The sequence below is a fragment of the Lolium rigidum genome, chromosome 7 (assembly GCF_022539505.1).
Source record: "Lolium rigidum isolate FL_2022 chromosome 7, APGP_CSIRO_Lrig_0.1, whole genome shotgun sequence".
NCBI classification, from domain to species: Eukaryota; Viridiplantae; Streptophyta; class Magnoliopsida; order Poales; family Poaceae; genus Lolium; species Lolium rigidum.
In genome coordinates this window covers 294,327,745-294,343,116 of record NC_061514.1, presented here as the reverse complement: position 1 = coordinate 294,343,116, position 15,372 = coordinate 294,327,745, and the positions used below count along the sequence as shown (strand labels likewise).

General features: G+C 46.7%; 2 protein-coding genes across 2 annotated transcripts; both read left to right on the top strand.

Annotated features, from left to right (window-relative positions):
* Positions 1 to 99: 99 nt before the first annotated feature.
* Positions 100 to 7,694, top strand: LOC124673011 (acid phosphatase 1-like). The gene is made up of 3 exons (XM_047209149.1): positions 100 to 375; positions 3,850 to 4,439; positions 7,514 to 7,694. The coding sequence occupies exons 1-3, from the start codon at positions 100 to 102 to the stop codon at positions 7,692 to 7,694; spliced, it is 1,047 nt and encodes a 348-aa protein (XP_047065105.1).
* Positions 7,695 to 8,379: 685 nt separating this feature from the next.
* LOC124673010 (cytochrome P450 714B1-like) lies at positions 8,380 to 13,079 on the top strand. Its single transcript, XM_047209148.1, has 5 exons — positions 8,380 to 8,683; positions 10,561 to 11,402; positions 11,507 to 11,911; positions 12,647 to 12,788; positions 12,892 to 13,079. The coding sequence occupies exons 1-5, from the start codon at positions 8,380 to 8,382 to the stop codon at positions 13,077 to 13,079; spliced, it is 1,881 nt and encodes a 626-aa protein (XP_047065104.1).
* The last annotated feature ends 2,293 nt before the right edge of the window (positions 13,080 to 15,372 follow it).

Below are 15,372 nucleotides of genomic sequence, written 5' to 3'. Positions count from 1 at the left end.
TATCTGTCCGTTGGATTTGCAACAGTAGAGGGCTTAAATTCATTTGAAGGTACGGTTTTCATTAATGTAGATGCAGCTTTGTTCTCTTCTTCGAAACGGATGGGGGTGGGCGTCGTGATCAGGGACCACATCGGCAACTGTCTGGTTGCTTGCAATCAGCTTCTTGATGAGGTTACGACGTCGGAGATTGCTGAAGCACTTGTTGTGAGAAGTGCATTGACCCTCGCTCGTGATGAAGGTTTGGACAAGATCATTCTGGCCTCGGACTGCCTCTCTGTGGTTCAGCGCGTTAACTCCTCTACACGTGATCGCTCTCTGGTTGGAGTTGTTGTGGAGGACATTAAGGCGATGGCTGCATCTATGTCCTCTGTGACCGTTCGTCACATTAGTCGTTTGCTTAATAATTCAGCACATGTCTTAGCTCGTCGAGTTGAACTGTTTGGTAGTTCTTTTTTCCGCAATTCTGTCCCGGATTGCATCCGGTCTGAGATTTGTAATGATATTGGATAATCAATAAAGTGCTGAGTTCTCAAAAAAAAAAAAGTAATAGTTCGTTGAAGATTGCACATGATGTTTTTTTTGGTTTAAACTCTAAGAAATAGACACCGATTTTAGGCAATGTTAGGGCATGCACAACCGGTTTATCTTAGCTATTTCACGTAGGATAATTGCTGAGTTGAAGTATAAATAGATAATATAATATTTGTTCTCTCTAACTAACAGATCATCTCTTAACAAGGAAGGTAATAAACTAAAAAGAAATCATTGAACCGACGTTCGATGGTACGTGTAGAGTTTTGTTCCGAAGTCGTGGATGTCGGCGTGATACTTCACTCATAGTATGTCAAAAGTGCCAAACCCCTTCTGGATTCTTAGGGCATCTCCAACGTGGACACCTATTTTGGACACCAAATGTGTTTGTTTTGTTTCGTTTGCGTGGCCACACGGACATGCATAGACCGTTTGTTCTCCCTTTATCACTTTGTGTGTCGGTGAACCCAACATCATCACCCATTTCATTTTTTTCCAAACTCATAAAATTAAACTAGATAGGTATTAAAAAATAATTATACATAGATGAAAACCCTAGCTAATCTAGGATTTGTCGACGGCAGTGTAGAGGTCATCGCCCGTTGTCACCCTTGATGACGACGAGTGACGGTGCCATTGCACCAGTGGGAAGGCCGTTGCTTGCCAATGTAGAGTATGGGGAGGGGGCAGTGGAAGCACGATGACGGCCGACCAAGGAGCAGGATGCCTCCTGGTCGTACTTCCCTAATTAACTTAGAAGTTCACCATTTCTTTGGGCCATGCTAACGGCATGAAACTAGGGTTTGGATTGGTCAGCGTGGGGCTGTGCGGTATGAGGATAAGGATGGTGTCGGGGCTTACACAACCCACGTTTAAAAGGGCCACACAGACGCGTGGTTGTTAGCCCATTGATGAGCGGACCCAGGGTAGACTAGGGAGAATGTTACGCATGTTCGTCTTGTTCGTCTTCTCTCCAGGCAGATGCACAATAGGTGGTGCCGTGACACGTCCTAAAGCAGCGCCGCTAGCGAATCCCTGTCGCACCATTGCTGCATTGCCTTTTTCTGAGTGGAACATTGTTTTTTTTAGATGAAGTGGAACATTGCTCCACTCCCGTCCTCACGTTGGGGCACTAGCTGCCTCGCTGGCCGCATGTTTACCATGGCCTACGTGGATCGACATCAACTAGGGCAAAACATATTTGCCACCCATTAGGGTGCGCTAATACGGTGTGCACGCTAATGGGACGACCTGGGCCGTAGCCCATTTATCATGATAGTTTTCGTTTGGTGATAGGAACATTCTAGAAGGATTATGTTGGTTTTTTCTGCTGGTTTGTCGATTCTCTCTTGTTCTTTCTCGGTTTTCCTTGGTTTTTTGTTTTCTCTCTCTTTCTTTCCCTTTTCTATTTCTTTCTTTTACCATTGATTTTTTAAAACATTTTTAAAATTTTGAACATTTTAAAAATATGAATATTTTTATTTGTAAGCAAAAAAAGTTTCAGAAACAAAAAAATTTGAATAAAACGTTTTAGAGCAATTTTTAATTTGAACATCTTTATTTCTAAACAAATTGTTTCCTGAATAAAAACTTTTATAACAATTTTTTAAAGCAATTTTTAGTTTGAACATTTTTCCCTAAAAAACCTGAAGTTTTTTAATTTGAAAATTTTTCAAATAAAAAATTAGAAAAAAAAAGAAACCTGGAGCAGAGGTTTTACCTGGGCTGGCCCACCAGGTAGCTCTGCGTGCGGTGGATTATCCCGCACGCACTGGAGCGATGCTTAGGTGCTCCCATCAAGGAGCTGGCGTGCGGCTAGTTGGTGTCGCTGGCCCAGAACTTCGTTGCTGGCCAGACAAGGCCTGCTAAGGTATACGACTTCTCCTAATCCCACACTGGCCTCTCTGGAAAAAAAAAGTAGCCATGGTCTCTCCCAGACCGTGAGTTGGCTGCATCCTGAAAAACTACTCCTGTCGTTAGAATAGCGTTAATTCCGTGACTTGGCCGCACCCAATTCCTCCAAAGTTTTTGTGGATTTCCTAGCTGCTAGGTATAGCTAAATGCTAGCTATCCTCTGTTGCTAGTCGGGCATCAGAATTCAGAGACCCTCCCTGTGCGCATGCCTCCTTGTCAGGGCAACAACAGTGTTATTCCTTTTCATCATCGACACATCCCCAAGTTGCATTGCACGCGTTGATTGCTGACGCCTCGATCATATCACATTCTGCTTGTAGTAGTACATAATCTAGAAGCACGTCCCAGTTCGATCAAGCCGCATAGACCCTGCAAGCTAGAAATGTATGTCTGTCTATATATGTCTGTCAGACCGGTACAACCATAGGCGCATTGTCGTAGACAATTGATTAATTAGCAGCTACAATCCACTAATCGGTGCTCCATGCGTCGTGAGCGATCACTAGCGGAGTGGCCTCCGCTGTTCATGTGTAGATCAATCAAATTACTGTTCACCGATCTCGCTTTGCTGAGTGGTAACACTCGTCCAATAAGGCAAATAATAAGCACCAAATCTTCCAGTCGATTCAATGGATCAGTAAACCCCAGTACTGTAATGTAATTTTGCTCGTGGCGCAGACAAAGGTTCCCTGCATGTAGCCGCCAGCGCAGCCAAGATCGGAGCGGACACCATCATGTGCATTGCGTCCTCGTGTGCTTACGCGGATCACATCACAATCACATATCTACATGCTTGAACCACAACTCGTGTGCTTACTCGGATTACACATATACATCCATGAACCACAAAAGTGCATGCATGAACCAGTCCGTATCACACAAATCGAAAAGATCAGGCATAAACATGATCACAAGATGCTAGCTTTATCTCCATGTTTCTACTGCCTGCAAGCACCGAAACCGAAGCTCCTTTGATCTGTCCCAAATGTCAATTTGATTTGCAGAAAGTCACCGAAGCTCCTTTGATCTGTCCCAAATGTCAAGTTGATTTGCAGAAAGTAACAACGGGAGTTCCTCATTGGGTCCACGTGTAGCGCGGCCGGAGCGGCGGCGGTGCGTGCGAATGGCGCTGAGGTGGATTCACCGCACCTAATCCCAAAGCGTCGGCGTATCTCTCAGCTAATTCGCCGCCGTGACCTCGCTTTAACCCACCACTGCTGGCTTTTCCACCGGGCTCTGTCCACCAAAAGGTGGCATGCACCACGATGTGCATTGCAAGTGCGTCCTAAAATCCATGCACGCTCCTTGACAAAATGGCGTGATCACTGATCAGCTTCAGCTCCTGTCCTCGGTTCACTCTTTGGCCGTGGACTACCTACCTCCATACCAGTCTCCACTGCTCAGGCACTGGCGGTAGCTCTGAATATGGAGCGGCTGGTGGTGCTCCTCGTCGGCTTCCTCCTGGTGCTCGACAAGGCGGCCGACGGGTCGCCGTGGTCGTTCTGGCCGCCGGGCGGCGACCCCGGCGGCTGCCTCAGCTGGCGGGTGATGGTGGAGGCGAACAACGCCAAGAACTGGCGCACGGTGCCGGCGCCGTGCGTCGGCTACGTGTGGGCCTACATGTCCTGGGGCCAGTACGGCCGGGACGTGGGCACCGCCGCGGACGAGATCACCGCCTACGCCGCGAGCCAGGCCCCCGCCGGCGAGGACGGGCGAGACGCCTGGGTCCTCGACGTCGACGACACCTGCCTGTCCAACCTGCCCTACTACCAGGCCAGGCAGTTCGGGCCGTACGACCCGGCGGCGTTCAAGGCGTGGGCGAGCAGAGCGGCGTGCCCGGGGATACCGGCGATGGTCAGGGTGTTCCGGACACTCAAGGCAGGTGGCTTCAGGGTGTTTCTGCTCTCCGGGAGAGACGAGGAGGCGCTGGGCGCCTGCACGGCCGCCAACCTCGCCGCCGCCGGGTTCGCTGGCTATGACCGACTCATCATGAGGTACGAGCTACGACCCAGCCAGACACAATTTAGAAATGGCCCGGATATAGTACTCACCCACGGCCATACACCTCATGGTCGACCCAACCCAACATAATTGGGCTGGAAATTTTTCTTGAGAGAAACAATTGGGTTGGACATAGTACTCGGGAATTCCTATATGCCGACCAGGCGGTACCTGCACCGCGCCGAACACCCTCGCGCGTGGTGTGGGCAGGCCCGGTTAAGCGATTTTCCTGTTGTTTCTCTTTTTTTTTTGTTTTTTGTTTTCTGTTCTGTTTTCTTTTCTCCTTTCTGTTTTCTTTTTCGGTGTTTTTTTGTTCTCTTGTTTTATTTTTCTGTTCAAAAATAATTTTCGAAAATTATTAAATTTGAAAGGATTTCAAAATTTGAACAATTTTAAATTTGAACAAATTTTAAATTTTGAACGATTTTTTAAATATGAAAAAATGAAATCTTGAACGAATTTTGAAATTTGAACAAAATTTAAATTTCGAACGATTTTTAAAATTTGAACGAATTTTGATTTGAACAAATTTATAATCTTGAACGAATTTTCAAATATTGGAAGAATTTTGATATTTGAACATTTTAAAATTTTGAACGATATTTGAAATTTATTCAAAATTTAAAATGTTCAGATTTCTAAAAAATATAGTTTTAAAAAAAATCTGTAAAAATAAATATTCCTAAAATAGAGATAAGAAACAAGAGAAAATAAAAAGAAAATAATAAAAAGAAAAACCACATTACCTGTTGGGCCGCAGCCCCGCTAGCAACTCGGGCGTGCGGGAGGGTGTGCGGCATCCCCGCCTCTGCCGACCAAGTCGGTGGCGAGGAGCTCCCATAGACCATAGTACTCACCCACGATGGTGAATCCTATACACCGCACTGGTCGGTGCCGACCGGACGCCGCACACCCCTAATTGGGCCAGGCCCATTACTGCGCTTGCTTTTGGTTTTTTCTTTTTCTGTTTGGATTTCTACCTGGTTATCGTTTTTGACCCGTTTTTCTGCTTTTGTTCTTTTAAAAAATATTTATATTTTCGGAAAATTTTCAAATTTTGAAAATGTTCAGATTCAAAAAAATCAAATTTCGAAAATTCTTCAGATTCGAAAAAATTGTTCAAAATTTGAAAATTGTTCAAAAAATTAAGATTAAAAATTCCGAAATTCGAAAAAACAGATTCAAAATTTGTTCATATTTCAAAAATTGTTCAGATTCAAAAATTGGTTAAATTTCGAAAATTGTTCAGATTCGGAAATTGTGAAAATTGCTTAGATCCGAAAATTGTTCAAATTTCAAAAATTATTCAGATCTGAAAATTGATTAAATTTCGAAATTTTTTCAAAAAATTAAGATTAAAAAATTCTGATCCTCTTTTTTAAATAGATTCGAAATTTGTTCAAATTTCAAAAATTGTTCAGATTCAAAAATTGTTCAGATTCGAAAATTCAGTATACTAGCGAAACAGCGAAACAAAATTTATTTAAACTAGTGAACCGTCCGTTACAGGGAGGAAACGAATCCCCGTTAATGGGCCAAACCCACATGCGACAGGGGGTGTGCGGGACGTGTTCGGCGCCGACCAGGTCGGCATATAGCATCACCCCCCACGGTCCCATACACCTCGGAATTAAAAACGAATACTTTTATAACAAGTGTATAAACATGACTGTTTCTTAGCGGGAACAGAAAATAATACCTCTGCACCTGAAAAGAAAAGAAAACAGTAGCTATGGGCTATCCACTAGGATCAGGTAAGCATAATTTTTTTTACTTCACCGGTCAAAATAATTGACGCAAGTAATAAGAACACTTGTACTAAATATAGTATATGGATGTGCCAATTAGTTTAGTCTGTGTAAAGTAGGCGAATTACCTTTAGCAATGCTATTTATATATCGCTTACGTCCAAATTGACGGATGGTGTCTAAAATCGCAACTATAAATTAACAAAGATCTGAATTACAATTCACTGCATTTTGTTGCAAAGTTTAGGTATTCAGAGTGTTACATTACATCTATTGGGTCACACATGTGTACATAAAAATATATCAACCCGCAATAGAAATGAAAAATATATTGCCTATGCATCATTGTAATCTTCTAGCAAGCCGCGAGTCATCCTGGTTGTAGATACCATTGTAACCATTAGGCGGTTGCATCTAAAATCCATATGCTCCCATTGGTCCTCCAGGATAAGATAAAACTACTCCTGGATCCGATGCATAACCATGTAAATAACCTCTAGAAAATTGGCATTTCATTCATATGAATATTAAAGTACAAATGCTTGTATGAATATTTGCTTTAGTTGTTTTATCGATCTTTTTAACCAATTCTCAAACATGTTTGTCACATTTGCATGTAGAGATATGCTAAAGGTAAATTGAATAGTTTTCCAAATTAGACGAGCACAAGGACAAGAAAAAAAATGTGTTAATAGACTTGTCAGAATAAAAGAACACACATTTCTTAGCGAGAATTGGGTCTGTACCATTAAAAGGCCCGGTCTTTAGCATATGGACCCAGGGGTAGAAAGAGAAATTAATAAACCAATTAACATGTAGAAAGAATGATCTCTCTAACGAAAGCAGACGGAGTGGACAAAATCAATAACGTTGCAACCTTTCAATGACATAAACTTAAAAAAGAATCTTTTGATAGTATAAACCTAAAGACTAGATATTTTGATGGTAGAGACCCAATTTTCCCCATTTCTTACAACCATTCCATTTATGCTTAGCGAGGTTATCTTTGGAAAGAATTACTTTCTTAAAGAGTAACCATATAATGATCTTAATCTCAGATGCACCTTCAGTTTTCATATGTATTTTCGAAGCCAGACGGTTGTCCATTCATTAGATCTGCATACATAGATTTTACCGAGAAAATTCCTTAAGTGTTTATTTTCCAAACAAAATCATAGAGCCATCAGTTAAATTGAGCAACATTAAACTAGTTGGTAAACCGCGACAACTTGCTTGGATTCATGATAAGTGTCGGAGTTTAGTTTAATTTAACATATGTGTTTTGTTCACATCGGTATGTGACTGTGTGTGTGCTGCAGGAGCGCGGGGTACCGGGGCCAGAGCTCGGTGGTGTTCAAGTCATCGGTGCGGCGAAGGTTGATAGAGGAGGAGGGGTACCGGATCCGCGGCAACGTGGGCGATCAGTGGAGTGACTTGCAGGGCGATTGCACCGGAGACCGCCTCTTCAAAGTCCCCAACCCAATGTACTTCGTCCCTTGATGTCGATCGATGCATCATCCAACGTGCACGCGGTGCTACTCGACAAGAAAAATGGTTGATTCAAGGACACTCATGTTCCATTTGAATAATTACTTGCACGAAAGAGGCTAATATCTCTCTATCTCAAATTAGATGTCACACGATCCACCTATCATCCAACGTTCATGCGGTGCTACTCGACACGAAAAATGGTTGATCCAAGAACACACATGTTCCATGAGGATAATTAACTTGCACGACAGAGGCTAATATCTCTCTGTCTCAAATTAGATGTCACAAATTAATTTAGATTCGTATTTATCTACACGTCAAAAACATGTCAGATATATATGTATATTTAAATAAAATCTGCAATAAATAATTACGGACAGCAGTACCGCACCTTGTCATGTTCTGAATTAATTCCTCGATCGCCGGGACGATCGTCAGCGTGTAAATAAATGATCAATGGCGTGACGGGACTAGCGTGTGCCCAGCCCGGGCGGCGCGCCGATATATAGCCGATCTCTCCCGTCTTCCAGCTCCAAAGCTAAAGCTGGCGTTTGGACTCTAGCTGCGCCGCTGCGTCACCCACGCTCGCACATCATTATCTCTCCCAACAAATTCACGTTTGTTGCTCGGGCAATCTAGTCAATCGCAGAAAGGATTAGGCAGAGAGAATTAGTTCGAGGAAGATCGAGTGGACATGGCGGGGACGAGCATGGCGGTGACGGCGGTGGCGAGCCTGTGCTGCGTGGGGTTCTGCAGCCTGCTGCTCTACCTCTACCGCATCCTCTGGCTGGCGCCGGAGAGGGTCCGCCGCGAGCTGAGGGCGCAGGGGATCGGCGGGCCGCCGCCGTCGTTCCCGTACGGCAACGTCGCCGACATGAGGCAGGCGGCCGCCGATGTCGCCGCGAGACGGCGTGAAGATGCCGGCGGCGTCACCGCCATCGTGCACGACTACCGCCCCGCCGTGTTTCCCTACTACGAGAAATGGAGAAACGAGTACGGTGCGTGCAGATATCTATGCTGCCCTCTCTCCTTGATCTTCTTGTACATGCATGCATTGATCACGATTGATTCGCTGGTTCATCGCGTCTTTGATTTGATCGAGCAGTATATTGCGGTAGTAGGTATCCACTGCATATGTGATTAATTAGTTTCCTTTTTTCTGCATGAATGTCAGATTAATTAGTTTCCATTTTTTTCTGAATGTCAAATTCTTCGTGACTGGTATTGGACGTTTTGCTGTCCTAAAATAACTTGCTAAATTTATCGCTAACTAAAATACGTCTATATATTTCTGTTTCTAGATAAAGTTGAAAAAGTTATTTTGGGACGGGGGAATACAATACTACACAATAGTTATGCATGAAGGCCGCAATCTTTTAAAAGGCGTGCGACTTTAGCAACCTCATAGAGGATTTTTTTTTCTACTCCCTCCGGTCTCTTTTAATTGACTCGGATTTAGTACAACTTTGTACTAAATTTGAGTCAATTAAAAAAGAACGGAGGGAGTAGTTTGTTAAATTGTGGATATGGTGATGCATGGTTGAACGCTGACGCAAAGACATAAAAATGTGAATGAGATTAACAAAAATATGCACACAGTGCAATGCACATGATTTCATATTTTATCTTGCCCTGCATCATGATTTCATATTTTCTCCTGCCCCTGCATCATGCACAAGTTGCATTCTTCTTCATGCTTAATATAGCAGTGTATATATACATTCTCCAAAGAAATAATAGAAGGATATGTTTTCAACCGAAAGAAAGGGGGAAAAAAGACAAGTATGCAGCATCTCCACTTGAAACACACGCCGATCGTAATATATTCTTGGTGCTTTGTTGATTTACCACTAGTATAGGCAGCTAAAGGCAATAATTGAGACGAATCGCAAGAAGCATTGTTGGATAATCAAGCAGCGTGTGCTTTCTGCCTGCACATAAATAGTAGTATGATCTAAAGATAAAACAATAATTGAGTAGGATTGTCGACTGTTCTAGCTAAGTATATGCTTCATGTGTGTAGAGGAATAGTAAACCGTGTTCCATATCTAACTGAATTCAGTACCATTTCCTAGCTAATTATACACATCAACGAACTAATTAACCAGTCAGTTTGTCCCTTTGTTTATTACATCTCTTTTCTGTTTATGATGATCATATTATATATCCAAAGCGATGGATGCTTCGTAAAGTAAATCCATGCTTCCGCAAAAAAAAAAAAGTAAAGTAAATCCATGCATATTTTGTTCGATTAAAGGTCCATGATTGACCCAAAAGCTTTACAGATAGAAATGCATATATATTCATAGTAGTGTTGGGTCAGAGAACGATTGTGGCGTCTCGGATGTTGCCCTGTCGATCTATAGTGTTGCGTGGATTTCTCTGACATCGGATGATCAGATGGAGATCCTCAAGTCAAGTGGGATCATGTTCGTTTGATGGCGCCGAATTCAGAAGGCTTATGTAGATTTCTCTGAATAATCGATCGATGAGGTCCAGTCAGCGACGACGGCGCCGTGGCCTGGCGACACCTGGCTGCGCCAGAAGCCTCATCGATACACGTCGATGTCACCGTCGCGTGCTGGCTGTGATCCTCCAAAGCCACAAGGCGACAAGGAGCTCGCTGCATGCTGCTGTCCATCCATGTCGTCGTCTCGCGCCAAAGCGCGCGAAAAGCGAGAGGCACAGGAGTTGCACCTTTCGCCGCTCTCCCTTGTCCTCACGCCGAAAAGTCGGCCGGTCCTACTGCACGAGCGAAGGTTCCAGACCGGATCGATCCAAGCATCGATCCATCGATCACGGACGGTTGCGCGCGTGTCCCGTCGGCCGTCGCGCGCCCAAGTTCTGATGGAATTTTCGCCATGTGCAATTGTAGGCCCGGTGTTCAGCTACTCCGTGGGCAACATGGTGTTCCTGCACGCGACGGACCCGGCCGTGGTCCGCGACGTCTGCCTCTGCGTCTCGCCGGACGACCTCGGCAAGAGCTCCTACATGAAGACCACGCACCGCCCCCTCTTCGGCGACGGCATCCTCAAGTCCAACGGCGACGCCTGGGCGCGACAGCGGAAGCTCATCGCGCCCGAGTTCTTCCACGACAAGGTCAAGGGCATGGTGGACCTGATGGTGGGCTCGGCGCAGGCGCTGGTGCGGGCGTGGGAGGACCGGGTTGCCACTAGCGGCGGCGTCCTGGACCTCAACGTCGACGACGACCTCAGGGCATACTCCGCGGACGTGATCTCCAGGACCTGCTTCGGGAGCAGCTACGTCAGGGGCAAGAAGATCTTCGCCATGATCAGGGAGCTGCAGAAGACCGTCACCAAGCCCAACCTGCTCGCCGAGATGACCGGGCTCAGCTTCCTGCCTACGACCAGCAACCGCGCCGCCTGGAGGCTCAACCGGCGGGTAAGGAGCCTCATACTGGACGTCGTTAAGGAGAGCGGCCGCGGAGAGGAGGATGATGGGCCGAACCTGCTGACGGCGATGCTCCGGAGCGCTGAGGCCGAGGCGGGCAGCGTCGCCGCGGCTGAGGACTTCGTCGTCGATAACTGCAAGAGCATTTACTTCGCCGGGTACGAGACCACGGCCGTGACGGCGGCGTGGTGCCTCATGCTCCTGGCGCTGCACCCGGACTGGCAGCGTCGGGTGCGCGACGAGGCGCGCGAGGCGCTCGCCGGCGGCGCCGCGCCGGACTCCCTCTCGCTCCAGAAGATGAAGCAGGTACGTCCGTCTAAGTGTAACGCACGTGCACGATGTCGATCACACGACAGGACTGACATGCATCGAGCCATCTTATATCTGACTCTTTGTTTCTTCGCATGCAGCTGACGATGGTGATCCAGGAGACGCTGCGGCTGTACCCGGCGGGCTCGGTGGTGTCGCGGCAGGCGCTGCGGGAGGTCACCCTCGGCGGCGTGCGCGTCCCCGAGGGCGTCAACATCTACGTGCCGGTGTCGACGGTGCACCTGGACGAGGGGCTCTGGGGCTCCGGCGCGCGTGAGTTCGACCCGGAGAGGTTCGCGGCGCGGCCGCAGCTGCACTCGTACCTGCCGTTCGGCGCCGGGGCGCGCACCTGCCTCGGCCAGGGCTTCGCCATGGCCGAGCTCAAGGTGCTTCTCTCACTCGTGCTCTCCAGGTTCGAGGTGGCTCTGTCGCCCGCCTACCGCCACTCGCCGGCGCTCAAGCTCGTTGTCGAGCCGGAGCACGGCGTGCGGGTCGTGCTGAAGAGCGTGCGCGCGGCACCATGAGGACGCGTCTTAGGTGTACCGGAAGTTGTTGGGCTGCATGTAGTTGTTTGTGTTCTTGGGCTCTTGGCCCAGCATAGATTGAAGAAAATTATACCTTAGGGAAAAGTTGAAGAAGTTCGCTGACAAATATATGTGGTAAAAATAATGACTGAATGAAATTTAAATTTGCTAGCCTTATATAGGAAAAAAGATATCTACTTGTGTGGTACAAGAATGACAGTGGGAAATGGTTGTAGAACAAGCTTCTGGGGTGATGCTTGGTGTGGCCATTCCCCCCTTAAAGATAAATTCCCTAAAATTTATGATATCTTCAATGAGCAAAACATATATGTGGCTGCTGCTGCACAGTGAGTTGGAGACAATCTTTCAGAAAATGGTTATTTGCTGACTTGCAAATGCAATGGTGTGGTCTTGTGGAGATTTTGAACCAGGGGACTCTATCTAATGATGTGGACAAACCAAAATGGAAATGGACTAAGAATGGCCACTTCACAGTAAAAAGCCTGTACAAGCATCTGTGCGGGAATTGGTTGGATAGATTCTTCAAACATTTGTGGAAAAGCAAAATTCTTTCGAAAATCAAAGTGTGGTTGATCTGGCACAATGCTATAGCCACAAAAGATAATTTACCGGAAAGAAACTGGACAGGAGATCCTCTTTGTCAATTTTGTCCCACACATGACACCATTTTGCATTTGTTCTTCTCTTGCCCTGCAGCTAAGTATGTCTGGAGCTTGGTGGGCATGGCAGTGGGCGCTCCTACTCGTCCTGGATCGTTTGCCCAGTTCGTTTGTGGATGCCCCAGTTTTCTCAAGCGAGTCGCAACGTCCTGATCGCCGGTATGGCAGCTATCTGCTGGGCAATTTGGAAAACGCGTAACAGTTCTTGTTTTGAGCGAAAATACTTTAAAATTTCTGTTAATCTAATCTGCCTTGCTGCTGCATTTATGAAATATTGGGTAGGTCTTCACTCGGATTCTGACGCTACACAGCTCCAACAAGGTGCGGACGCCCTCCTTAATCTGGCCCTGGGTGCTGGAGCTGGTGCTGGAGGAAATGATGCAGTTGCTAGCCCTCGTCGACTGACAAACCAAGCTGATGGAGATATGGAAGTCGACGCGCAAGATGATGCTAATGATATGGACGCTTGAATCCTTGCCAGAAAATCTCTGCTCCTGTGATGACCTCGTGCTTTTGGTTAAACTTGTCGACTGCTCTTGGTGGGATCAAAATGTGTTGATAAAAAATGGTTGTAGAACTTGTTCCTGTCCGATCTGTGAGCGTGCCTGGGATGCGAGGTGGCTCTTGACCCAGTGCAGTAGATGTTTAGTTTGGTTCTTTTGTGGTGGTTCTTTTGCTGTTACTGAGGATGTTTTTCTTTATCAATGATAATGAAAATCGATCCCGGTGGGGATCGCTTGGAAAAAATATAGGAAAAAAGATAACTTTAGGGGAAATGTTGAAAAAAAATCAACTAAAAATGTTACGGAAAATCTAGGAGAATTTATGTGCGGTCATTCACCATCCTTACACTATGCTAGATCTTCTGCTTCTTCTTGGTGGTGCCGAGGCTTATCCTTCCTTGCTCACGTTAGATACCTTGGTTGTCATCCCCTCATTTTTGTATGAACCAGGGTGAATAATGTGTTCCGCGTAGGTAGAGCGATAGGCTCAAGGTAGTGCTTTGCGCCTTGGACATTCTGGTAGCTAGCCAAATACTACGACTGACGTGGGCATTACCCTTCGGGTAACCGACATTGCCCTATCCTACATTAACTAGTTGGAGGCCCATGAAGGCACTTGGAGGCGAGACGGGCCACCTGGATGGCACACCAGAAGATTCCTTGGCGGGCAAGACAAGGAGGCAGCCGAACAAGGAAATATTAGATTTAAAACTACTGTAAACCTAGTCGTACTCGGTTAGACCTTTTGAGACCTGACCCCTTATATAAAGACCAGGAGAGGGGCTGCCGAGGGACACAATCAATCTTAGCAATCTTAGCCACCAAAAGTCTAGAGCTAGGTCATCATAGCACTTAGCCTCTCGACGAGAACACAGCCGAACCCTTCGGCACCCCATTGTAACCCATTATTATCATAATCAAGATCGGACGAGCGGGACGTAAGGGTTTTACCTCATCGAGGGCCCCGAACCCGGGTAAATCGCTCTCCCCGCTTGTCCGTGAACCGATGTCTCGTGTCAGCTTGCAGGATTCCATCAACCCTAAGCCCCAATCGGAGGGCATTGCCGAGGAGTACCCTCGACAATTGGCGCCGTCTGTGGGAAGCCTGTCGGCACCAGGCAAGTCATCGGCAGTACCAGTCACATCTGCGGCGTTCTTACTCGAGTCACCAACGCCGTCAGATCCAAGAGATTCGATCCGCTGCGGGTCCTTCGAGTTCGTGCCGCGCCTTGAAGCGCCGCACCTGATCCCTGCAGGACCGTCAGGCGCCATGGATACTACTTTCGGTGTTGTTCACTTCATCATCGACTCCGAGGGCTTGCTTCGCCTCCCTAGGGCCAGCGCATCCGGCCCAAAGACCGCAGTTTCGGAAGGTGTCACTCCAATGACAACCCTAAAAATTCCAATACAAGAGAGCAACCGAGGAAGTTTCGACGTCATGACAGGGCGAAGGAAAAGACGAAGGGACTCGCACCGCGGGGAGGAAGAACGAACAACAGCTCACCTTCGTCAGTTCGAACGAGGATGCCACGACACGTTATCAATCAAGGGTCGCACTCGCTCACCATATTTATCGGCTACAGAGCAGCTCGAGGCACCATGTTACCTCCACTCTTACATCGACCCGAAGGATGGTCGAGAGAAATCCAGTCACCTATTAAGGAACTATCGACATTTTTTGGAAATTCGGCAGTTCTGCGATGACCTCAGAGCCGAGGCTATGTCAAGGGTCCGCACAATGGAGAGAAGGGCAGGATCTTACAGTGATCCACCAGAACCATACGTACCGGAGCCATACATACCGGCAGGAGGAGGCAGGCATGAATCGACCGAGGTGTTTCCGGAACCATGCGGGCAAGTCAACATGATCCATAAAACCAGCTTTTCAAAGAGAGAAATCAAAAAATTCTCCCGAGAAGTAAAGTATGCAGAAGTTGCCATGGTCGATACACCCGAATTCATCAACTGGTCAGATCAGAGTATCTCCTTCAGTAGGGTGGATCACCCGAAAGCTGTTCCGAGGCCTGGACACGCAGCCCTTGTTCTTGAAGCACAGATTGAAGGGTACAGCATGAGCAAGGTATTCATGGATGGAGGAAGTGGCCTAAACCTGTCATTCGCCAGCACAATGAGAGCAATGGGTTTAACGGTCGATATGCTAAGAGAGTCCGACACCGGATTTCACGGCATTATACCGACTCGACCCGCTTATTCTCTTGGTAAAACATCATTGGACGTGGTCTTCGGCACACCTAACAAT